The sequence below is a fragment of the Canis lupus genome, chromosome 27 (genome assembly GCF_048164855.1).
Source record: "Canis lupus baileyi chromosome 27, mCanLup2.hap1, whole genome shotgun sequence".
In the NCBI taxonomy this organism is placed as follows: domain Eukaryota; kingdom Metazoa; phylum Chordata; class Mammalia; order Carnivora; family Canidae; genus Canis; species Canis lupus.
This window is the reverse complement of record NC_132864.1, coordinates 12,870,438-12,894,617: the sequence shown is the minus strand read 5'-3', so window position 1 is coordinate 12,894,617 and position 24,180 is coordinate 12,870,438. Positions and strand designations below refer to the sequence as shown.

Below are 24,180 nucleotides of genomic sequence, written 5' to 3'. Positions count from 1 at the left end.
CCACTTTATGGGAGGAAAAGGCCAAGGTGCAAGCCTGCTGCCATCATCCTTGGTGTCAGGAGAGAGCACTGGGCTGGTAATCAGTGACCTGGGTTCCAGGCTGAAAGAAGAGTCCTGGGCAAGTTGCTTCTCTTCTGCTGGCCTCAGCTTCTAATCCTCACGAGGGTGCAACCCTCCTAACTCCAGCCTTCTCAGGCACTGTCAGGGCTGGAGACAATGTGGAAAAGCATCACCAGCCATCCCACTTTACCCTCCAGACCAATCCTCTCCCTTCACATCAGAATTTTTCTGGTTCTTTACCAGAAAACACCTTTACAGGTGCTATAGCCATCAAAACTCTACAACTCTACCCATTCAAGGCCTTGTTCAAATACCACCTCTTCCAGGAAGTCAGCCCTGAATGACTTACCCAGAAAGGGCATCTCCTCCTCTGAAACTATGCCTGCCATTAATTTTTTTTTTTTTTTTTTTTTTGCAGGGGTACACCTGGGTGGCTCAGTGGTTGAGCGTCTCCCTTTGGCTCAGGGCATGATCCCAGAGTCCTGGGATCGAGTCCCATATCAAGCTCCCTGCATGGAGCCTGCTATGCCTATGTCTCTGCCTATGTCTCTAACTCTCCCTCTATGTGTGTCTCTCATGAATAAATAAATAAATAAAATCCTTTTTTTAATAAATACAATTTTTTTAAAGATTTTATTTTTAAGTAATCTCTACACCCAACATGGTGCTCAAACCTATGACTGCGAGATTGAATCGCATGCCACACTGACTGAGCCAGCCAGGTACCCCGTGCCTGCCCATTTAAGTGACACACACACAACTTGTGTTACCTGTGGGGCACCTCTCCCTAAACACACCAGGAGCTGGCCTAAGTTTTAGGTGCAACGTTACTTATTGTATTTAACTCATTTATCTGTCCTGTTTTCTAGAAACCTTTTTTTTTTTTTTTTTTTTTTATGATAGTCACACAGAGAGAGAGAGAGAGGCAGAGACATAGGCAGAGGGAGAAGCAGGCTCCATGCACCGGTAGCCTGACATGGGATTCGATCCCGGGTCTCCAGGATCGCGCCCTGGGCCAAAGGCAGGCGCCAAACCACTGCGCCACCCAGGGATCCCCCTAGAAACCTTTTGTGATGACTTATAAAGAATATAGACAGAGGGGTGTCTGGGTGGCTCAGCTGGTTAAGCATCCAACTCTTGGTGTTGGCTCAGGTCATGATCTCAGGGTGGTAAGATGGAACCCTGAGCCAGGCTCTGTGCCCAGGATTCTCTCCCTCTCCTTCTGCTCATCCCCCCTCCCACCTGTGCACATGCTCTAATACAAAATACATAAATAAAATCTTTAAAAAATACATAGATGGGTAGCCCTGGTGGCTCAGTGGTTTAGTGCCGCCTTCAGTCCAGGGCCTGATCCTGGAGACCTGGGGTCAAGTCCCACGTCAGGCTTCCTGCATGGAGCCTGCTTCTCCTTCTGCCTGTCTCTCTCTCTCTCTCTCTTTCGCTCTCGCTCTGTGTCTCTCATGAATAAATAAATAAAATCTTTAAAAATATACATATATAGATTTACACACAGAGACAATGAAAATAGGAATAAATATGCTGGGGATCCCTGGGTGGCTCAGCGGTTTGGCGCCTGCCTTTGGCTCAGGGCGCGATCCTGGAGTCCTGGGATCAAGTCCCGCGTCGGGCTCCCGGCATGGAGCCTGCTTCTCCCTCTGCCTGTGTCTCTGCCTCTCTCTCTCTCTGTGTGTCTATCATGAACAAATAAATAAATAAATCTTTAAAAAAAAAAAAGGAATAAATATGCTAACCATGAGGCTCAGTGAATATAGTTACTAGATGGAATACTACATTGTGGGATCCCTGGGTGGCGCAGCGGTTTGGTGTCTGCCTTTGGCCTAGGGCGCGATCCTGGAGACCCAGGATCGATTCCCACGTCGGGCTCCCGGTGCATGGAGCCTGCTTCTCTCTGCCTGTGTCTCTGCCTCTCTTTCTCTCTCTGTGACTATCATAAATAAATAAAAATTTAAAAAAAAAAAAAAAAAGGAATACTACATTGTACACCAAGCACCCTGGAAGCCAAGAAGAAAAAGTAACCATGATCCCTCAGAAAGACAGTGTGGGAGGGAAGGGGAGAATCGGGCAGAAATGGGTACATTTCTTTCTCTGAGAAAACGGGGGAAGAATACTACCTAACCTGCAGGGCATGTGAGGCAGCCCTGTGCACACGTTGCGTGTGCAGAGTATACACACAATGCATGTCTTCCTTCCCCATCTTCCTTCTCATTGTCAAAAGAGTAGCAACCTAACTTCCTGCACGGGAGGCAAAGTTTGCCTGGCCCTAAATTCGAAGAGAAATTTTTCCTGTAAGACTATCCGAAGCCTTGAGCAGAGGGTGCAATGCCCCGTTACAGTTTTAGAGCAAAACAGACGTGGCTTTGCCATGGCTCCATTTAATAACACCCCCGGGGACCCAGCAAAAGCTTAATAAAGATCAATGGAGCGAGCTCCAGACGCAATGCCCAGACCGCTTAGCTGTATCCGTGTCCAGTGGCAGGGGATCCTGTTAAGCTGGTTTCAGAGTGGCTATCTGCAAAGGCATTGATCTCATGTAAGCAAGGCTGAGAAGTGGCGTGCAAGCCCATGACTGCTGACTCTGACCACCTCTCCCGCCCAGTGCTAAGACCTCAGGAGCGAGAGCCTGGGAGCCCTTCTGCTGCAGAGCACATGGCCTGTGGCATCTTTTTCAAAAGCAGCAAAGCAATGATCTTGAAGGACCAGACGTTTCCTCTTCTAATCTCTACAAATGAGTGCACATTCTCCATGACTGGCTCTTCTCAGAGACCAAATGGGAAAGACTTAACTGGATGGGATGGTTAGGAGAACATCTGCTTGGTTTTTAAAACCGGCCTCAGAGGGCAGCCCGGGGGTGCTCAGTGGTTTGGCGCCGCCTTCAGCCCGGGGCATGATCCTGGAGAACCGGGATTGAGTCCCACATCAGGCTCCCTGCATGGAGCCTGCTTCTCCCTCTGCCTGTGTCTCTGCCTGTCTCTGTGTGTCTCTCATGAATAAATAAATAAAATCTTAAAAAAAAAAAAAAAAGGAAGAAAGAAACTTGATAAGAGAGAGCAGAGGAGGCCTGGCCCAGATCCAGAGGGGCCTATATGTCCAGAGAAATTTTCTTTCAGATTCCATAAGGACCAATCAAGACCAAGAGAAACCAATTGTCTTAGTGAAGCTCACACAGACACTGCAGGACTGCCAGGCTGGAACCTTGACCTGCGTGGCCCTATTCTCTACCCTACAGCTTCCCCGAACATGGGGAGTCTTGGGAGGCCAGAGAGAAGGCCCATTCCACACTCACCACCCAGAGAACAGCAGAGCATGTACTGTCCTAGTCATTTGGCAAGTCACTCCCTACAAGAAAAAGAGCCGTACCTAACTCATAGTGTTTCTTCTGCAAAGGGAGAGGGATGAGGAATCTCATCAGGGCACACAGTTTCTCAAGAGCAGAAAAATAACATAACTGCAAACATCCAGGAGCCAGATGAGCAGAGGTCCCGGTGGCAAGCCGGGGAGGGGGCTTCTGCTCCATCTGGATGCTGCTGACTATTCAGAGGGTGCTTGAGCCAGGGCAGGGGACTGGGGCTGAATCAAAATCCATGCCTCTCCTCCCTCCAGGAGCTCACAAGCCAGCAGAGAAGATAAGCAGGCACAAAAAAGTAACTGTAACATAAGGCAGACGGTGGTAAGAGTCACACAAGAAACATAAAGTGCAGTGACACTTCAGAGCAGAGACAGTCATGCTGGGGGCCTGGCTGCTAGTTCAGGTCCAGATGAAGGAGAGGGGCCCGTCCTATGAGCTGCAGTGACTCCCAGGTGGGGCTTGGGTGAGAGCTGGTAGTGGACCAAGAAAGACACTCCAAGGAGGTCTCCTTTGAAGAATCCCAATTCTGGAGAGGGTGATGTGGGCAAGCCTGAGACTTTGCACAATTGCCCCCCGCCCCCCCCCCCCCCTCCCGCCCAGCCCTCTCTATTTCAGAGGTAGGGAGAGCACAGTAGGATGAGGAATCTTAAATTGCACATTCTCTACAGGGGCAGCAGGTCTGCTGAAAGGGGACAGAGCTAGAGGACTCGCCTTGAAATGACATTTGTCTAGCAAGCACATTGTTTACACAGTATGTCGATTTGGGGTTTCTTGGGGGGAGGGAGGTGTTTGGACGGTCCTGGGGAGGAGGAAGTGCCCCCCTCTCCGTCAAACAGCCATCAGACCTGCCCCTGATAAGAAAGGATGAGAGGCAGGGTGCAAGGGGAAGGTTGGAGCTCTGAGGCAGCTGGCACCTCGGGTGACGACAGGAAGGGGAGCCGCTCAGGAGCTCAGGAGCTCAGGACGGGGATGGGCCAGGTTTCCCTCCAGCCAGAGGCGTCCCTGGGGCACTTTCTCCCAAGTTGAGGTCTCCCCAGGGCCACACCCCGTGCTCAGGCCGCGGCCAGGGCCGCAGGGATGCCCGCCGGGCTGGCTCGGGCTCGGGCTCGGGCTGTGCTGTGCTGTGCTGTGCTGTGCCCACCGCGCCCCCGGCCCTTGCTCAGGCGCGGGCGGACGGACAGGCCCAGCGCGGCGCTCGCCCACACGCACCTGCCCCGGCCCGCGGGGACCCTGGTCTTGGGGGGGCGGAGGGGAGGGGAGGGGAGGGGAGGGGAGGGGAGGGGAGGGCGGGGGTTCGGAGACGTGCCCTGGGGGCCCCCGCGCGCCACGCCCTCCACGCCCGGGGCCCCCCGCGCCCGCTCCCTTCCGGCCGGCCGCGCTCTGCTCACCCCGCTCGCACTCACCCCGCTCGCGGCCGCGGCTCCGTCCTCTTCGGCCGCGCTGGGCCGCCGCCGCCGCCTCACGCCGGCGGGGAGGCGCGGGCCCCGGGCGAGCGGCCGGGCCCCGGCGGGCATGCTCCCCGGCCGTCGGCGCGGGCTGCGGGCGCACGTGCCGGCCCCGCGGGGGTGGGCGCGGGGGGGGGGACGCGGGGGGCGCGGGGGCGCGGGGGGGGGCGCGGGGCCGGGGCCGGGGCCGGCTGGACAGCTCTACGCCGCGGCGCCGCCGTGCCCCGCGCGCCCCAGCGGCCGCTGCTGCCCTGGCCCGCCTCGCCCGCCTCGCCCGCCTCGCCCGCCTCGCCCGCCTCGCCCGCCTCGCCCGCCTCGCCCGCCTCGCCCGCCTCGCATTCCCCCAGTCGGCGGCGGGCCTGCGCCTCCGTCAGGCCGCGCGGGGAGCGGCGGCGAGTCCCGGCGAGAGGGGCCGCCCCCGCCCGCCCCGGGGGCTGGGCTCCGCCGGAAGAACCCGGCCGACTCGGGGCCGGCTCGCGGTCTCCCCGCCGGAGGGGGGCCTCCCCATCACCGTCAGCCTCGCCAGGGACCGGGAGCCGAGCGCACCGGCCGAAGGGGACTGCTCAGGAGCTCCCTAGAAACGAAGTTAAGGAGCAAGAGGACAGCTAGAACACGCCGCACGACTTCGCGAGGCGCTTGCAGCGTCACAGGCAGCCCCCTGAGGCCCAGCCCTGGATGCCGGAGGCTTGCATCAGAGACCAGGTTTGCGGCCCGCAGGCAGCAAGTTCAGTCCTCGGCACCCAATGCGTTCGCTCCGGGTTAAGACGATAATGCCCCTGGGTCATCAGTACTGGGAAGGGGTGTGCGTGAAGCTCCAGTTCCCGACCTCAAAGTCCAACTGGAAGAGGGTCAGAGATAGCTTTATCTTGGTATTCCCTCCTGATTGGACTCTCCAGTTGCAAACAAGACCACCGAGGGGGTACTGGGTGACATTTAAATCGTGAAGCATGTAGTATTTAGATTGAGCAAAAATGGCCTTATTTGCCAAGATCTGAAGTAATGGAATTAAACAGGGCACACCTAAAACCTAGCTTACATATCACCTTCAGTGGGTGAACAGTGCTTTTTCCTCTGGAAGGGCAAGTGCTAAAATTAAAGCAGTCCAACACTGTCCAGATGCAGTCAGAGAGAGAGCAAAACCACCAGAGGCTGCTCACCCCTGTGGCTACAGTCAGAACTAGAAGAGGCGGCCAGGAAAGCCAACAACTCTCAAAATACCTCTTTTTTTTTTTTTTTTTTAAGATTTTATTTATTCATAGTGACACAGAGTGAGAGAGGCAGAGACACAGGCAGAGGGAGAAGCAGGCTCCATGCAGGGAGCCCAACGTGGGACTCGATCAGGGGTCTCCAGGATCAGGCCCTGGGCTGCAGGCGGCGCTAAACCACTGCACCACCGGGGCTGCCCTCAAAATGCCTCTTATGACAATTGGTGAGAGAAGTGAAGGTGTCCCAACAAATACGAAACTGAAGCCCCCACCTTCCTCCATCCACCGAGTGCCTTAAAGCCCACTAAGAGAGGTTTTGGGGGCATACAGAGAACTCCAGAGTGAGGCTCTTTGTCCACCCTCCAGAACTGAGCACCTGGATGATACCATTTTAACCCTGCCATGACTGCACTCAAAACTTGGGAGGCCTTCATACGGTCAAAGAGCAGATCCCACAGTTACCTGGTAAGAAGAAATACACTAAGATCTCAAGACAGTTCGTATCCACAAATATTTATTGAGTGCCTATATGCAAGAATGAAGACATGATGGTCCCTGCTCTCACAGAGCTTACAATTCCATTACTCCAATACTTGCCTAGATTTAAAAACAACTGCAACAAGCACTTGTCTTTGCCTAACCGTCAGCAGCACTGGAGGAAGCAAGTTTTCACATTATATTGGTCACTGTTACAGTGCAACTGTGAATAAAACAATTATCTTTGAAGTCTGTAGTCACAGGGATGACATAGTCTATCACGTCTAGCAAATACAATTTTATGGCTTGATTCCTCCTATTTGAGAGGCAGCTATTGAAATAAAACATAAATCAGGAGGAGAAAGCTTTGTAATACAGGTCCTAAGAATACTGATGTAGTTTAATATATTATCAAACTGCCACAGAACTCTTGGCAAAAAATTATTTCCTGCAAAATTTGTGCAACATAATTGGTTGAATCAGACCTGTACATATCATGACCACACACACTCATGATGGGTAAACATGATTTACCTGTACGACTCTTAAAGGGTGCTAGGTATGCACTTCTGTTTTAAAGCTTCTTAAAGACTCACAGACCAAGTGGCACATTAAAATTTAGTGAAAACTGCTTTCGAGATAAGTAAAATGATAAAATATCTAATTATTACATAAGTGCAGAATTCAAACTTAAATAGCATTCAGCAAAGCACCTGGTTTTTCAGAGTTAAAAAGGAGAACACATTTTGGCTGTTTGTCAAACTAAAAGCCATCAGTATCTTCATATGGCTCTTCTGATGCCCAGTGCAGGCGTGACCTTCCCACAGTCCTGCTTTACAGGCCACCAACTACAGAGGTCTAATTTGGGAATGTTAAAAGGTGCAATTATTTTGGTTACATTGTCAACATTTTTCATTTTTTAAGGAAAACAACTTAGATTTACATTAAATTACCTATTTATAATGCCTCTGAACGTAATACCCAACAGGTTACCAGTTTTAAGTCACTTGAAGAAACAAAAAAGCCACCTCACGCCAGAAAAACCACTTGAACTCCAAGAAATCTTTTTTTCTGCAAAAAAGGTGGAGAGAACATCTTAGACCACCTAACAGAAATGTCAACCAACCCAAGGTAAATTTTAAGTCAATTGCTAGGGGCACAACCTACTTTTCTATTTAAAAAGTACTAAATCACACACACACACACACACAAAGTACTAAATCACTACTTCAAAAGCCTCTGTAACTCAGAATGAATCTGACTTGTGTACTTTTGTTGAAAAGTTACTAAGCACCAGGTAGTTTACATAATCGCTTTTAAAATGGAAGGAAGCTTCTTATTGCATCATCTTATCTCAAACTGCAGAGGCAGACAGGCCTGAGCCTCGTGGTGGTGACCCAGGTTCCCCGGGCTCTTCTTCCCCGGCCCAGCACCCCTGCACTGAGCCACCTCGACTGCGTCAGCGGGAACACGTCTGGTGCCTTGAGGCACCGGAAGGGGAGGAAGGGGGCAGAACCAGGTGAAGACGGAGAGTTAATTCTATTTGCATTTAAAAAGGTACTTCCTAGAAGTGGAAGATGCACTCCGGTTGTTTTTCCTCTGCAGCTCAGCCCCACCTGGGAGCAAAGTAGTTGACCTCCCAGGGACACCAGCTGCTTTCTAAGATTGCCACCTTTGAGGCAGAGTTGTTTTTAAGTTGAGCATTCTGTGTTCGTAAATTAAGCACACAAAAAAAGGGAAGGATGGCTGAAAAAATTTTCCTTGGTTCTCCTCTTCACAGTTATGAAGAAAAAGGTTTACTTTTTAAATAAGTGTCTGAAACTTCCCATCTATTATACATTTCAAGAATCAAAGCATATGTTTTCTGAGAGGCACAGAAGAGGTTTTGATGGGGTTTCAGATCTTTCTTGGGATAAGCCAATAGCGACTACTAAGACAAAACTCACTCTTTTGAAACCACAATTCCCTATTCTTCTGAGGTAATGGACTTAACGATAAAAGGAGGGGACAATGAATATCCTAGTAAGTTTCAAGTTTTGTGTAGGAACATAAAGGGAATACCATCAGTAAAGTCAATCCCTTTACTAGGTCTTGACACAGCTGTACTGGAGCTTGATTAAAATTAACTTTTTACTATAACTAGTTGACTTAAAAAAAAAAGGCTAGAAAAAAATAACATGAATAAAGGCACTTATTCTGTTGATGAATAACTGTGATTAGCCAAGGTCTTCAACTGGTGGCAGGATTTGGAGCAAAGATTCAATTCATGGATAGGAACAGGAGAGGCAGGTGTCAGAGGCCCCTCCCTGTGGAGAACCCCCTCCCCAAAGCTGAGAAGGGAGCACAACTGGGCATCAGGCCTGGGGTGGGGCTCAGCCAAGAAAGCTTTGGTGAAGGGTGCTCAAAGACAGTTTGAGATCCCTGCTCAAAGGCATACATAGACCCTAGTGGAGTAATGGGTGGCTTGGTTCATTAGAACTACAAGCTATTTAAGAGTCACATAAGAAGAAAAAGCTCAAAAGAAAACTAAGCTTTAAAACCTGAGTATTATCAGTGGGAATCAATTTTGAAAATTTAAGGATGAGTCTATTGATCAATACATACATGAATATGTGGGCTCTGGATTCTGACCAGCCACCAAAAAAGTGGGCAGTGGAGCAGCCCAGACTTGACTACCTGCTAGTGATGCTGACCAGAGCACAGCCTCTGGCCTACATGCCACATCCAAAAGCAAAGAGGTACTGCCAAGGCAGTGAGCTGGAGCCCTCCAGCAAGGCCAAAGCTCCATCCACACACATTCCCTGTCCATGAACAAGCAGGGTAGGGTGCTCTGATCTGATCCTAGCAGCCTTACAGCACCTACTATGGCAGCAGTTGGGGTTTTGTTTTTTGTGGGATTTTTTGGCAGGGGTGAAAGTGTGGAGCGGGATTAAAAACATCTGCATGGTGACTCTGAGAGCTGAAGCCTGACACAGAGGAAACCAAGGCTGCTCTTATAACCTCACTGGGTGGTGGCCTTTCAGCTTCATCCATCAACTTATTGCCACAGGAGGGATACAGTTCCACCCAGAACGCTGAACAGAAAGCTACAGCTCCCCAACTGCTTGCCGCATTCTGAAAAGTACTACATATATGACATTAAAGAATTACAACTCTCATTTTTCTTCCTTTATCAACAGTAAAGTTCAAGGGAAACAAAATGAGCTATTCATAATTTTCAAAGCTTTCCAATATTTCATTCTTTCCAATATTTCCACTATTACTATTCTAATATTCACTCTAAGACATATTCCTAAGAGAAACTGCATTGCCATTAAGAAAAGAATTTCAACACAGCTAAATTTCCAGGGTATGATGCATTTTTTTTTTTTTTTTTACATTCAGCATGTATTAGTCTATCATTACGGAAGCTGTTCTTAAGCATTTATTTTAAGAAAAGAATCATATTCACAATGTAGGACAAGTATATAAAATTAGTGTGCAAAGTTAATTGTAAAAGGATAACACTATTTGTTTAGAAACAAGCTGCCTCCCCTGTTTACATTTTCTTACTATTGATATAAACTGGAGACTGATACTATTTAAAAATAATACTTTTTAAATAGTAAAATATACAAGAGATTCCTGAGCATAACAAAAATATCTTGAAAATATGTGGCCATTTGAAGTATAAAATAGCAAGTGTAAAGAATAGCATGATTGTAAAACTACTATTTGAAGGCTTATAAACAGTACAAAATAGTTTGCCATTTCTGAGTGCATAATTATACATTAGTGCAAACAAAAACATCTCAAAATTTAATGGGTACAAATCTCAGAGATTTGCAGAGGTGCGCAAAACATGAAATTTCTTTAATGTCATTCGAACTGAGCCCAGTTCTCGATTAATCCTTTCCAAACGATCTTCCAGAGCTTCCTGAAGGAAAATAACAGGAAAAGTTTCGTTAGAATTCTACATCAAATTCGCTGGTTCTATAATTACCACCAAATTGACCTTTCTTTCAGCAAAGGAGCAAGTATAAACATTCAAATCACAGTTACTTTTTTTACACACATCTTGTTTATATTATTTCTTTAAATTAACAAGGCGAATCAACTTTCAACCATTCAAAACAACCCTGCACCTCAACAGAGCCTCAGCACACATGCTACTTGGAGTCTAGAAATTCCAGCAAGCTTGATACAAATAACTGCAAGAAGCTAATAAGTCTCTGACTCAGGCTGAGCCAGTCAAGATGGTACTTCACACTTCAGCAGAAGAAATGGACACACGGACTGGGGCCTATCCCACTTAGGCGTATGCCAAACAAACTTTCTTCTGACAAGAATTTCTAAGTTAAAAAGAAGGGAACAAGCTGGAGGAGTTTTTCCAAGAAACAGATTTCACAACACATCAATGTAACAACTGCTATTTTTAAATAAACAGTACTATTATTAAATAAATAGTGCCTAGAATATAAATTTATCATTTTAGATACTTTACTCGGTATTAACTCCAGTGGTATTCTGAAATAAAACTTTAAAAATTCCTTTTAAACAACTTTAGTTATAAAAAAAAAAATCATATAAGGGGTGCTTGGATGGCTCAGTGAGTTAAGCTTCTGCCTTCAGCTCAAGTCCTGATCCCAGAGTCCTGGGATCAAGCCCAGAAGTCTGGCTCCTTGCTCAGTGGGGAGCCTCCTTCTCCCTCTCCAACCAACCCCTGGCTCCTTCTCTCTCTCAAATGAATAAATAAAATCTTGCCCGGCTAGCTCAAATGAATAAATAAAATCTTTAAAAAATAAATAAAAATTAAAAATATAAGGATCAAATGTTCAAGATAAAAAAGAAAACAGAGGAGTAAAAATAACCAGTTCTTTCCTGTTTTTTTTTTTTTTTTAAAGATTTTATTTATTTATTCATGATAGTCACACAGAGAGAGACAGAGAGGCAGAGACACAGGCAGAGGGAGAAGCAGGCTCCATGCAGGGAGCCCGACGTGGGATTCGATCCCAGGTCTCCAGGATCGCGCCCCGGGCCAAAGGCAGACACCAAACCGCTGCGCCACCCAGGGATCCCCTGTTTTTTTTTTCTGTAGATATTCACATCATTAAGAAGAAAAACAAAAACAATGAAATTGTTTACTTCAAAACATTTTTCAACTGAACTTTTCTTGTTACGAAATATCTTTCTATATAATCATTTTAAATTAATGTGTATAGTCCATTAGATTTAACCAAGGATCTTTTAGTAGAAATTTAGGTTGCTTCTAATTGGATGCCATAAATAATGCTGCAATAAATATTCTTTAAAAAAACATTTCTTTGCAGGCAGCCTGGGTGGCTCAGTGGTTTAGCATCACCTTCAGCCCAGGGCATGATCCTGAAGACCCGGGATCAAGTCGCACGTCGGGCTCCCTGCATGGAGCCTGCTTCTCCCTCTGCCTATGTCTCTGCCTCTCATGAATAAATAAACAAAATCTTAAGAAAAAAAAAAAAAAGATTTCTTTGCACACATCTGTAAGTACTGCCTTAGGAATCCTTCTCAGAAGTAAAAATGCTAGGTCCAAAGAAACAAGTATTCTAAAGCTTTGGATACATGTTAAACTATACTCCAGAAAGTTTGTGACAATTTCCTCTTCTACCTGCCATATATGAGAATATGCTTTTCTCCATCCTGGGTATATTTTCGTGTGTGTGTGCACGCACACACACATTTAAATACCTGCCTAAGTAATAGTTTTTTGTTTGGTTTGGTTTTAAATGATGCTTTTGGAGGCAGCTGGGTGGCTTAGTCCGTTGAACATCTGCCTCTTGATTTGAGGTCAGGTCACTGTCTCAGGGTCATGAGATCCAAGCCCCATGTCCAGCTTTGAGCTCAGTAGGGAGTCTGCTTGAGATTCTCTCCCTCTGCCCCTTTCCTGACACATTTGCATGCCCTCTCTCCTTCTCTCTCAAATAAAAAAATCTTTTAAAATGATGCTTTTGTTCAAATTTGTATTTTTTTTTACTCATTGGTGAGGCTGAACATTTTTCATCTTTTTTGCCCAATTTTACCTTTTTCACTTATGAATCATAAGTAAGAATTCTCAAGTTCCTTTTTCTGTCACTGGTCTCCTTACCGAACAGAAACAGCTTTAACATGTATGAATAAAATCTACTGCCTTTTGGGATGCTTCGGTGGCTCAGCGGATGAGTATCTGCCTTTGGCTTAGGGCATGATCCCAGAGTCTCAGGATCAAGTCCCACTTCGGGCTTCCTACATGGAGCCTGCTCCTCTCTCTCTCTGCCTATCTCTCTACCTCTGTGTGTGCGTCTCTCATGAATAAATAAATAAATCATAAAAAAGAATCTACTGCCTTTTAAGTTAAGAGCTTACAACCATTACATAAAAAATATTAAACAAATGTATCAGATAAATTTAGAATCTGAATATCCAGAAGTTTTCCTTCTGTCTTCCCAATAAGGAAGAAGAGCTTCATGTGTTGAGTCTTATACTGAGTAGACTTTTTTTAAAGATTTTATTTATTTATTCATGAGAGACACAGAAATAAAGGCAGAGACATAGGCAGAGAGAGAAGCAGGCTCCATGCAGGGAGCCCAATGTGGGACTCGATCCTGGGACTCTAGGATTATGCATTGGGCCGAAGGCAGGCAACCGCTGAGCCACCCAGGCATCCCAAGAGACTTACAGTCTTAAGGAGAAGTTAGGCATATAGGCCCTAGGAAAAGACCGCTGCTGTTTCCTTTGCATTTTTTTTCCTTCTGCTATCACAGACCAATCTGAAAATGAACTTTTCCTGAAATTAAAGCACTGAAAGGCCAAAACACGCAGTGATATAAGAGACCTATCCTTGCTATTATGCTTAAAATGTTACAAAAAGGGCAGCCCGGGTGGCTCAGCGGTTTAGTGCTGCCTTCAGCCTACAGCATGATCCTGGAGACCCAGGATCAAATCCCAAGTCAGGCTCCCTGCATGGAGCCTGTTTCTCCCCTTTGTATCTCTCTCTCTCTCATGAATAAATAAATAAAATCTTTAAATTAACTAATTAATTAAATGTTACAAAAAGTGATTTTGCAAGTCCCATGGTTTCGTGTATTTTATTTCTCTCTGAAAAGCAACTAAAAGAAATGTACATGACCCGCTTCACCTGCACCATCTCCTGCTCAGTAATGGAATCACATTTCTCTTTTTAACCTCTACAGCGATTCCAGGTGCAAAGCACAACTGTTTCACATATTTACTAAACGGAAAGGAACTGAGAAATAAATTAGATATTGGGGAGGAAAAAATGAATACAAAAAGGAACATTTTAATGTGAGAGGATTAATTTAATGTAAAATCTGTTTGAAGGCATATCGCATAGTGGCATGAACGTCTTTTTCAAGGGTATAAAGGTAAAAATCACTTTTTACCCCCGAAAGCCAGCATGCCATTCTAAAATATATTATAGGGGCACCTGGGTGGCTCAGTGGTTGGCTGTCTGCCTTTGGCTCAGAGCGTGATCCCGGGGTCCTGGGATCAAGTCCTGCACCATGTCCCCCACAGGGAGCCTGCTTCTCCCTCTGCCTATGTCTCTACCTCTGTGTGTCTCTCATGAATAATTAAATAAAGTCTTAAATCACCAAACACTTCCTAAAAGGTTAACCGTTTTGCCCAATTGCTTCAGGATGCCTAAATTAACATCATCTTAGAAAAATGGTGCACTAGCCAGCGTCACAACGCTAATCCAGATTCAAGCTAAGACTTTTCACCTGATTCAATCTCGTCTGCAAAGTGATCCGTCCTCCGGTAGAAGGCATTCGACTCAAAGCTGCCTCAATCTATTAACACAAAAAAAATTAAATGAAAACAGAAGAATTCTGATTCATGGCAGGGAAGTCTGCAACAGAATGGAAAGGACAGGCTTCAGCCTAGTATTCTCTTGTCCAGCTTGCCCTCATATAAGTTCCCTTCATCCTAACCAGCAAGGCCAGCTCAGCTCTGGTTTGCTATCCACAGTAACTTCCTGAGATGGCTGGCCTCAATAATTCCCTTCTGACTATTCCTCAGACACAAGCATTAAGGTCAGAAAAAAGTTTAAGTTTTTGTTTGTTTTTACCTGGTCTTTTTCTTTTGTAAGTTCATCAAAAAACCGCTCCGTTTCAGCTAGGGTCCTAATTTTTGCTGTATACTCAAAATCATTACCATGTGGTGCTACTGATGCAGGCTTACACTGTTCATAGCTAACTGATTTATTCTTCTCCCAGGCTGATCGCACAGACACTTTCTTCACTCCATTTGGCAACAGTTCGGGAGAAGAGCTATGATTAACATGGATGTCGGTGGCTGTTTCTGAATATTTTTTTTCTGTCGAGAGAAAAGAAATTTCTTTTTTTTTTAAATCAATTTTCCTAATAGATCATATACATGACTATCTAAATTATCTAACTTCACTTTCTGGAAAGGGCTGCCACATACCAAAAAAATGGAATGGAAAGAGACACAACAATCATATTTACTCAGTGCTTTTTCTCCACAGAATTCTACAAGCTTTGCCCTCAGTTTAACAATATGTATAACTTCCCTAAATGAAGGTGTGTAAACTTAAATGAACTATAAATAAACTTGAAGAAAAAAAAGTTAAATGCTAAACACTTGTCTAGTGGACACAAACCCACACCAATGGAGAAGAGCTAGCATGTCACAGGGCCTGCCCAAGTGGGTCACATGCATTCTCTTGTAACTTTATTCTAAACTTAAAAAGATAAATGAGAAAAAAGAGGGCAGCCCAGGTGGCTCGGCAGTTTAGTGCCGCCTTTGGCCCAGGGCGTGATCCTGGAGACCCGGGATCGAGTCTGACATCGTGCTCCCTGCTTGGAGCCTGCTTCTCCCTCTGCCTATGTCTCTGGTCTCTCTCTCTCTCTCTCTCTCTCTCTCTCTGTCTCTCACAAATAAATAAATAAATCTTTAAAAAAAAAAAGAAAAAAAAAATCACCTAACGCCTAAGTTGCACAGAAATTACAGAATATAAGAGAAAAACTGAACAGTATGGCCCCAGTAAGTAGTAACATTAACATTGCTTGTCAGTGAGAACATTGACACATAATATGAGCATCACGAATGCTTATTTTAGAGGTCCTTGGGCAGAAATTATTTAAGTGCAGGATATTAAAATATTTAGGACCTTGAAAAGATACCTGAAATTCACAAAAAGAATGACTATACCCATAACTAATAATTTTTTTTAGGAAAAAGATACCTTCCAAGTCATCTAGAGGAAGAAACTGGAGTTGTTTCCTTGGATTGGTACGTTGTAATGCAGACACAGGAACAGTATCTAAATCATCCAAAAGTATATCAAATCTATTGAACGAAGCAAGTTGCTTGTGAGAAAAAAATGTTAATTGATTTTCCCTATCTCCACTAGAAAGATGAGCTGGCATCCATTTAATTCACATATTCACGTATTAAAAAAAAAAAAAGCTGGTCATATAATTTTCTAAAACTGAACTTTATATTTCCTAACACAAAATTACATTTACATATTGGAGACTTGAAACATTTATCCACACAGTAGCTCTTTCAATCTTTTTAACAACCTTATAAAATAGGAGGGAAGTACTATCCCTTTTTATAGAAGGGGAAACTGAGGTTCAATGTGCTTAAGTCATTTCTCAAGAGCCTGAGGGAGCCAGGTTACCAGCTCTCACACTGCAGGTGTCCAAGGCTTCCCATGGCAGCTTGCACTGCAGACCTGCTTCAGAGAGAGAACAATTTTTTCAGGCACCCAGGGAAACTTACGTGTACTGACAGGGCCATACCAGGACAGCCCACTTTCTTGTACAAATGGCTCAAAAATTTCCCTGTATCATAAACCTTTTTCAGGAAAAAAAACAATTACCATTCTATACCCAAAAGCTGGAGGGACTCTGAGGCAGTTTTTAAATTCAGGGGTAGCAGTTTACATAGTTTAAAAACTGTTTTCATGTATTATAGTACTTTATTTTCAGTATGACATTCATTTAAATGATTTAAATCCATAGGGTTCCCACTGGCAACTGAAAAATCAGTGATAGCTACAGGCATAAGCAGACACTTAAAAGAAAAAAAATCAATAATAAAATATTTTATTCTACTATTTTAGAGAACTTACCGAGTTGGACTGCTTTCATTTTTGCTCAGTAGATGACTAAATCCTGGGGACAAATTTTCTTTAGGAGATCGCTTTGGACTATAAGCCACAGTCACTGGTGTTAACATAATCTCTCTTTTTGCTACAGAAGAAAACAAAGAGGAAATATTCTTTTTTTCCTACATAATACATTATATTGCAGAACATACTTCCTTTTACAGTACTTTTTGGTAACTTTAATGGAATTCAATTTCATTGTAAAACTTTTTGAAAGATAAACAAAAGCATCCAAAATAAAAATAATTCATAATCCCAACACCTAGAGGGAACCACCGTCAACATTTTAGTGTTTCAGACTGCTGTGTCAGCACTCGAGACTCAAAACTGGTTTTTCAGGATTTTAGAAACTGACTGGAAATAAGATGGAAACACCAGTGCACATTCCTGTAACACAGGTACATACAAATATCTTCAGCCGTTCTGAAAATGGAAATCAAGAAAACAGAAACCTAATGCTTAACCTTTAAAACCATAGCTATAACTGCCTAAAGAAATTGAAGGTAAATATATAAAAAGCAACATCTTTTTCAGGCTAGCCTCATTTGTTTGAACTAATATTTACTTAGATAGTCGTCAATAATCTCAAAAACTGTGAAGTGGTGTAAGCTGCAAAAAAAATTTTGCTGGACACACACACACACACACACACACACACAAAATCTCATTGTAATATTTTTTAAGATTTAATTTTTAAATTAAATCTTAAAATTTCTTCACCTGTAGTCATAGTATCTGTGCAATCAGGTGATATACTATTATTAAATAAGATCCTATTTAGGGACCCTGGGGCTCAGAGTAGTCTCTAGTAGGTGTTAGAGAGAAAACATGAGGCGTGTGCACACAGCTTGGATGCCCCTCCTTTCAGCCAGGGAGATCTATACATCTAACTCTTACTTGGAGTGTTCGATTTACGAGTTGGGAGATCTATACATCTAACTCTTACTTGGAGTGTTCGATTTACGAGTTGAAGGTGGTAAAGATGATGATCTCTGTGAAGCAGAGTTAAATCTCTTCTGTCTTTGGGCGCATTTCTCTGGAGACCGATTTGCATTGATTGATGTTTCAGTTTGCCGAGGATTCACTAATTCTGTAACAGACAAATTGTTAAAAAGTAAACAGAAAAAACCTACCTTTGATTACCTGCCTCTATTAACAGATGATTATACCAAGCAAGCAATACCCAGTATCCAGGTAAGAATGATTATTGCAAATACATAAGGATGAAAAAATGTTTGAAGAAAATATGGGAGCTTATAAAGAATTCATTCTGGCTATCTGTTGACAATTGCCATGCAAGGTGATTTTTCACAAGAGATTATTTTTAGAAAGCAAGTCACTAATTTATTTACTAAGAGATACCGCCTTGGAGATGCAATACCCAAGATGCTAACATTGTAATCAGCAGGCCCCATCAAGTGAGCACAGGAGGGCAAGAAGATGCAAATACTTACTGACTTGCACTTGCGAGAAAGACAGTATTAAAGATACTTCTTGGGCAGCCCCGGTGGCTTAGCGGTTTGGCGCCGCCTGCAGCCCAGGGTGTGATCCTCGGGACCCGGGATCAAGTCCTATGTTGGGCTCGGAGCCTGCATGGAGCCTGCTTCTCTGCCTGTGTCTCTGCCTCTCTCTCTCTCTCTGTTTCTCATGAATAAATAAATAAAATTTAAAAAAATAAAATAAAGCTACTTCTTGGGGCCTCTGTGCCAGCACCCCAATCTTGGGGCTGGCTCAGTTGGAAGAGCATGTGACTCTTGATCTTGGGGTTCTAATTTGGAGCCCCATGCTGAGTAGAGAGATTACTTTAAAAAAATCGTTTTTAAATCTTAAAAAAAGGGATCCCTGGGTGGCGCAGCGGTTTGGCGCCTGCCTTTGGCCCAGGGCGCGATCCTGGAGACCGGGGATCGAATCCCACGTCGGGCTCCCGGTGCATGGAGCCTGCTTCTCCCTCTGCCTGTGTCTCTGCCTCTCTCTCTCTGTGTGTGACTATCATAAATTAAAAAAAAAAAATTAAATCTTAAAAAAAAGATATTTCTTGTCCTGTGAGATGCTCAGTAACCAAGAAAGGGACAGTAGAAAACATTACATCTCACTTTATGAATACCAAATGTCTGTCATAACTTTCCAATGTGAGACAAGACAAACTCATGTAGAAATTTTCCAAATATTTTTAAGAATGCTGCATAAATCTTTACTAATCAGAAGTAATATGTAGTCTGCTTTGTATAAAAGATACATGTTATGTCATGACTGATAAATTACAAGCTAGAGGACTTAATAAGGAAGGTGATAAAACTGGGGGCAAAGAGGAAGGTATCTATAATCTATTATCTCTATATCAAACAAAGGAAAAATGCTTACTATTTGAGGTGTCCTCTTTCTCTGTCTGTGTGCCCCAATTTTTAAATATTTTTCCTTCATCAAGTTCTTTTAAAGCTTTCATGATTGGTGTATCTGAAGTCTCTATTTGTTTTTTTTTCAGTAAGCTTCTTGGTGAACTTCCAGGTGAAGAATCCTTTTCCGGAGGAGAATGATACCTTAAATAATAATTGTAAGACACACTGTGCTATGAAGTGAGTATTTCTGTCCCCCTGAAAACCTCGTATGTTGAAGCCCCAATCCTCAGTGGATGGTGTTAGCAGGTTTCAGCCTTGGGGAGGTGACTAGATTTAGATGAGATCATTAGTGCCCTTATAAAAAGAAGAGATCCAAGAACACTGTCTGCACACATTCACCAAGGGAAGACCATATAACCAGGAAGAGGGCTCTCACCAAGAACCCTTGGTGAGAGCCCTCACCTGTGGGCTCTGTGCCAGCACCCCAATCTTGGACTCTCAGCATGCAGACCTGCAGGAAGAAATGTTTCTTACTCAAGCTGCCCAGTCTATGGTGATTTAATACAGCAGCCTGAGCTAATACAGAATTCACCAGCTTTGTTAGGGGAATAACATGAGAGCTAACAAATACACTCCACAATGAGGATGTATTCTTTACAATGAAATAAACTAAAATTGAACCTGCAGGTAATAGACCAGTACTTCTCAATTCTCTTCACATTCTTGCACATACAGAAATACTGTAATTTTGTGGTGCTCTAGAGTAATAGTTGCTTGGGCTGTCCAGAGGGTAAGAGGATCAACAAACACCTTATCCTGATAGTCCATGCACAGCACACCACTGTGTTGGGAACACAGGGCAGGGGACGCTCTGCATAGTCTTTAAAAGGAAAGTATCCTACACCCATTAGCTTTTTAAAGTAAAATAAAAATCTGGTCCTCAAAAGTAAGACATTGAGGCAACAGAGAAGGCTCTTTAGACCTTCCTGAACATTTAAAACCAACTGAAATGTAAATGAAACCATTAAGAAATCCTAAATACGACCTTTGACAAAGCTACCTTACCCAGTAGTGCAGGTTTCCACCAGCTGGTTATCCATTCTATCATTCTGGGTATCCAAAGGCTGGCCAGTAAAGATAGAATACTCTGCTCCTGGTATCAGCCACTTGCGTCTGCTGACGTCAGAGGTGGCCAGTGTGCTAGGACAATGAGAAATGATCTAAGGCATTATGGGCTCATACTTCAGGTCAGGCCCAACACATACAGAAAACAACCTGCTTTGAAACGTTATATACACATCTGTACAGTAATTCTAAAACTGCATAAAACAACCTTATTTTAGATACATGAATTCTATCTTGTGGTTTTCAGATCCAACCAAACTGTTATTTTAGGTTTCTGTTACTTTGGCATATTTCTGCATCTCAGTCAAGGTATCCTTGTATCTACACAGCTCTGAATACCCCCAACTAACTTCCTATGCTTCATCCTCAATCCACAGCTCAGGCTAAGGAGGTGCAGCAAGAGTGCCCTTCTCATTCTTCCCAGACCAGCACTGCCCAGGAGAATTTTCTGTGAAAAAAGAAACTTCTTTAAAAAAAAAAAAAAAAAAAAAAAAAAAGAAACTTCTTCTATCTGTACAACAATACAATAGCCATGAGTCACATACTGCTATTGAACGCTTGAACTGCGGCTAGTGAAATGAAGAACCAAATTTTAAATGTTATTTAATTTTAATTAATTTAAATTTAATAGCTGCCCATAATGACTGGCACTAGTATATTAAGTAGTACAGTTCTAGGCTAGTACTTCCCCCATCTTATGGAAACCATGCCCAACTGAGACTCATACATCCTGCAAGAACCAGGCATTCAGCAGACATTAGAACGGTTCCCACTTTCTCCAGCCCTCCTAACTTCAGTGTCCACACAGAGGAGCTACCCTGGACCTCTCTCCAACAACTGGGCTCTACTCGCCTGCTTACTCACCTCCTCCACCAGAGAATACTCACTGGACTTCATCATCACCAGAGAACATACCCTCTTAAGAAATCACAACTCCAAAGATTCTTCTGGCTCAGGTGCTCAAGTATCATCAAGGCACTGTGACCCCAAGGCCTGTGATCCCTGGCCTGACCATTTTCTTCCTCTTCTCTCTCTCTTTTTTTTTAAGATTTTATTTATTTTTTTGAGACAGAAAGTGAGCAAGTGAGGGAGAGAGAGCATGAGTTGGGGGTGAGGCAGAAGGAGAAGCAGACTCCCCACTGAACAGGTTGACGTGGAGCTTAATCCTAGGACCCAGAGTTCATGACCTGAGCTAAAGGCAGATGCTTAACAGACTGAGCCACCCAGGCTCCCCTGGCCTCACCATTTTCTACATATCAATCCCTCTTCTAGCTTGACCAGTTCCCTCTACCTACTCTGTGGTGCACACTTACTGCCTTGACCCCCTTTCCAGCACTCACCTTCCATTACACCCATCCGGCAGCAGAGACCTAAGCCTGGAGGAACATAGTGGTCTCACTCCTGAATGTCTACAATCCTATACTTGGGCTTTGCTGGAAGCGAGCCACCCAACCGTGTAGCCCGTGTTAACATTACAGAGTCACTATCACCATCTCAATAGACACCTAACACTGGCAGACAACATACCTTTCTGTAATCAACGAGCTCTGGTTCTCCAACAGGACTCCCTTACACCTTCTCTGCTCTCTCAAACTCTCACCCAGCCCTGCCGGTCAGCTGATAACCTCACATCACACTTGAGAGGGAAAAAAGAAACCAGGAGACAACAGGTGTCTTCCTCTCTCTGCTCCCTTCCACAGCCAAACTTCTTACAACTTCCCTTCCTCATCTTCAACTCCCAGTCACTCCCTTTTTCCCTCGATTTTTAATTAAGAAACATCCCAAACATTCTTAGAAAATTACAAAGACTACTACAAGCACTCACAAGTACTTAATTTTAACAAATGCTAGTATCTTACCAGATTTGTTTTCAATAGTAAGAGAAAAGATTATGTACATATGGCTGTTTGTATTTTTTAAATTATGTCCATGTAACACACACAACCTTTTAATGCTATTGTTTCTATTCAACATGTTTCAGATTTCACCACATTAACACAGACAGGTGTATCATTTTAGTCATTTACCCACAGTACAAATATGCCACACACTACTGATCCTTTCTCCTGATCGTGGATGTTTAGTTTCTAATTTATCACCTTCCAACAATGCTACAATTAACAGGTGTAGGAATTCCTTTGAGGTAAACATCCAGAATCAGAACTGGAATTTGGGGTGCACACATTGTCAGGCTTACAGGATATTGTCAAATCATGCTCCAGATGAATGAGTTTATCAATTTTCAGCCCAACCAGTAGTTTGAGAGTCCTATTTCTTCACAACTTTCCCAAATTTTACAAAGATTAGAGCCGGAGTCTGGCCTGACCTGTCTGAGGGTGTGAGTGGTATCCCATGCTTGTTTTAATTTTCATTTTTCTGATTACTAGTAAAAGGAATATTCTTTCAATTCTATTAGCCATATAGAGAATTCTTTTTTTGTGAATCGTTTGTTCATTTTATTTTATCATTTTTCTGTTGAGGAGACCTTTTTCTTATTGACTTATAGTTCTTTATATCCTAGATACTAATCCCTTATTGATTCCTGTTCATTTAAAATATAAAATATTTCAAGCATGCAGACATACAGATCATACTCATGCACCAACCATCTGCTTATACAACTTTGTTTGCTCTGTTTCTTTTTTTTTTTTTTAAAGATTTTATTTATTTATTCATGAGAGAGACAAACACACAGAGAGAAGCAGAAACACAGGCAGAGGGAGAAGCAGGCTCCATGCAGGAAGCCCGATGCGGGACTTGATCCCAGGACCCCAGGACCATGCCCTGGGCCGATGGCAGGTGCTAAACCGCTGAGCCACGCAGGGATCCCCTGTTTGCTTTATTTCAATAAACAATAGAATATTAACAGGTACAATTCAAGTCCCCTGTGTACCTCTCCAATATCACTCCTCTGATATCATTACCCTAGTGTAAGTGCTAAGGTACCACTTTCACTAAATTTGTATTCAGCATTCCACACATGTTGTTATGTATGAACCTATAAAATATGTTCTGCATGCCAAAGTCAATATAAATAGTATCCTACTTCTCCTGCAACTGGTTTTATTGTTTCAAGTTGCTTTTAAAACAAAAAAAATTTATGGGGGATCCCTGGGTACCTCAGCAGCTTGGCGCCTGCCTTTGGCCCAGGGTGCAATCCTGGAGTCCCGGGATCGAGTTCCACGTCGGGCTCCCGGCATGGAGCCTGCTTCTCCCTCTGCCTGTGTCTCTGCCTCTCTCTTTCTGTATGTCTATTATAAATAAATAAAATCTTTAAAAAAATTTTTTTTTATTTATTTGAGAGAGAGAGAGATCACGCCACACGTGAGGGGGGAGAAGGGCAGAGGAATGAGGAGAAGCAGACTCTCCACTGAGCAGGGAGCCCGACATAGGACTCAATCCCTGAGATCATGACCTGAGCAGAAGGCAAATGCTTAACCGACTGAGCCACCCAGGTACCCCATGTTGTTCCAAATTATGTTCTTAAGCTTAAACCACATTGGGGCGTCTGAGCTGACACAGTTAAGCATCTGACTCTTGGCTTCAACTCAGGTTGTGATCTCATGGTTGTGAGACCAAGCCCCACATTGGGCTCCACATTCAGAATGGAGTCTACTTGAGAGTCTCTCTCCCTCTCCATCTTGCCCCCCCACTCATGTTCACTTTTTCTCTAAAATAAATAAATAAATATTAAAAAGAAAGATTAAATCACGTGAACAATCAACTTCAGTGGCTGGCAAATTTTCCCCATAAAGCATCAGATAATAAATAGGTTTTTTGTTTTGTTTTAATAAATAGGTTTTTATAGGCCAGATGGTTCTCTGTTGCAAGTACTCAAACTTGCTGTTATGCAAAACAGCCAGCTAATAGGTAAATGAATAAACTTTATTTTTGGACACTGAAATTTAAACTTCATATAATTTTCACATATATGAAATACTATTCTCTGATTTTTCCCAAACATTTAAAAATACAAAAACCATTCCTTGCTCATAGGCCCTACAAAAACAGGCAA

At 43.7% G+C, this 24,180-nt stretch overlaps 2 protein-coding genes and 1 long non-coding RNA gene across 35 annotated transcripts in view; 1 reads left to right on the top strand and 2 right to left on the bottom strand.

Moving 5' to 3' along the window:
• The window catches only part of PITPNM2 (phosphatidylinositol transfer protein membrane associated 2), a 140,485-nt gene extending 135,570 nt beyond the window's left edge, over positions 1-4,915 (bottom strand). For 6 of the 11 annotated variants that reach the window (XR_012019146.1, XR_012019145.1, XM_072802271.1 and 3 more), the window contains exon 1: positions 4,831-4,915. The gene's annotated coding sequence lies outside the window, so the exon portion shown is untranslated. The remainder of the gene's footprint in view (positions 1-4,830) is intronic. The other 5 variants (XM_072802274.1, XM_072802270.1, XM_072802269.1 and 2 more) reach the window with 3 other exon arrangements.
• A 338-nt stretch (positions 4,916-5,253) lies between these two features.
• Positions 5,254-10,997, top strand: LOC140619211 (uncharacterized). Its single transcript, XR_012019143.1, has 5 exons — positions 5,254-5,574; positions 6,115-6,301; positions 6,444-6,542; positions 7,543-7,685; positions 10,642-10,997. It is a non-coding gene; the product is annotated as an uncharacterized lncRNA (long non-coding RNA).
• The window catches only part of MPHOSPH9 (M-phase phosphoprotein 9), a 71,596-nt gene continuing 53,990 nt past the window's right edge, over positions 6,575-24,180 (bottom strand). For 21 of the 23 annotated variants that reach the window (XM_072802229.1, XM_072802233.1, XM_072802234.1 and 18 more), the window contains 8 exons: positions 20,106-20,240; positions 19,066-19,241; positions 17,651-17,794; positions 16,669-16,789; positions 15,775-15,878; positions 14,635-14,882; positions 14,288-14,356; positions 6,575-10,470 (listed from right to left, as the gene is read on the bottom strand). In XM_072802229.1, coding sequence (XP_072658330.1) covers positions 10,369-10,470; positions 14,288-14,356; positions 14,635-14,882; positions 15,775-15,878; positions 16,669-16,789; positions 17,651-17,794; positions 19,066-19,241; positions 20,106-20,240 — 1,099 coding nt within the window. In that variant the 3' untranslated portion in view covers positions 6,575-10,368. Of the gene's footprint in view, positions 10,471-14,287; positions 14,357-14,634; positions 14,883-15,774; positions 15,879-16,668; positions 16,790-17,650; positions 17,795-19,065; positions 19,242-20,105; positions 20,241-24,180 lie in introns of those variants that run through there. The other 2 variants (XM_072802237.1, XM_072802253.1) reach the window with 2 other exon arrangements.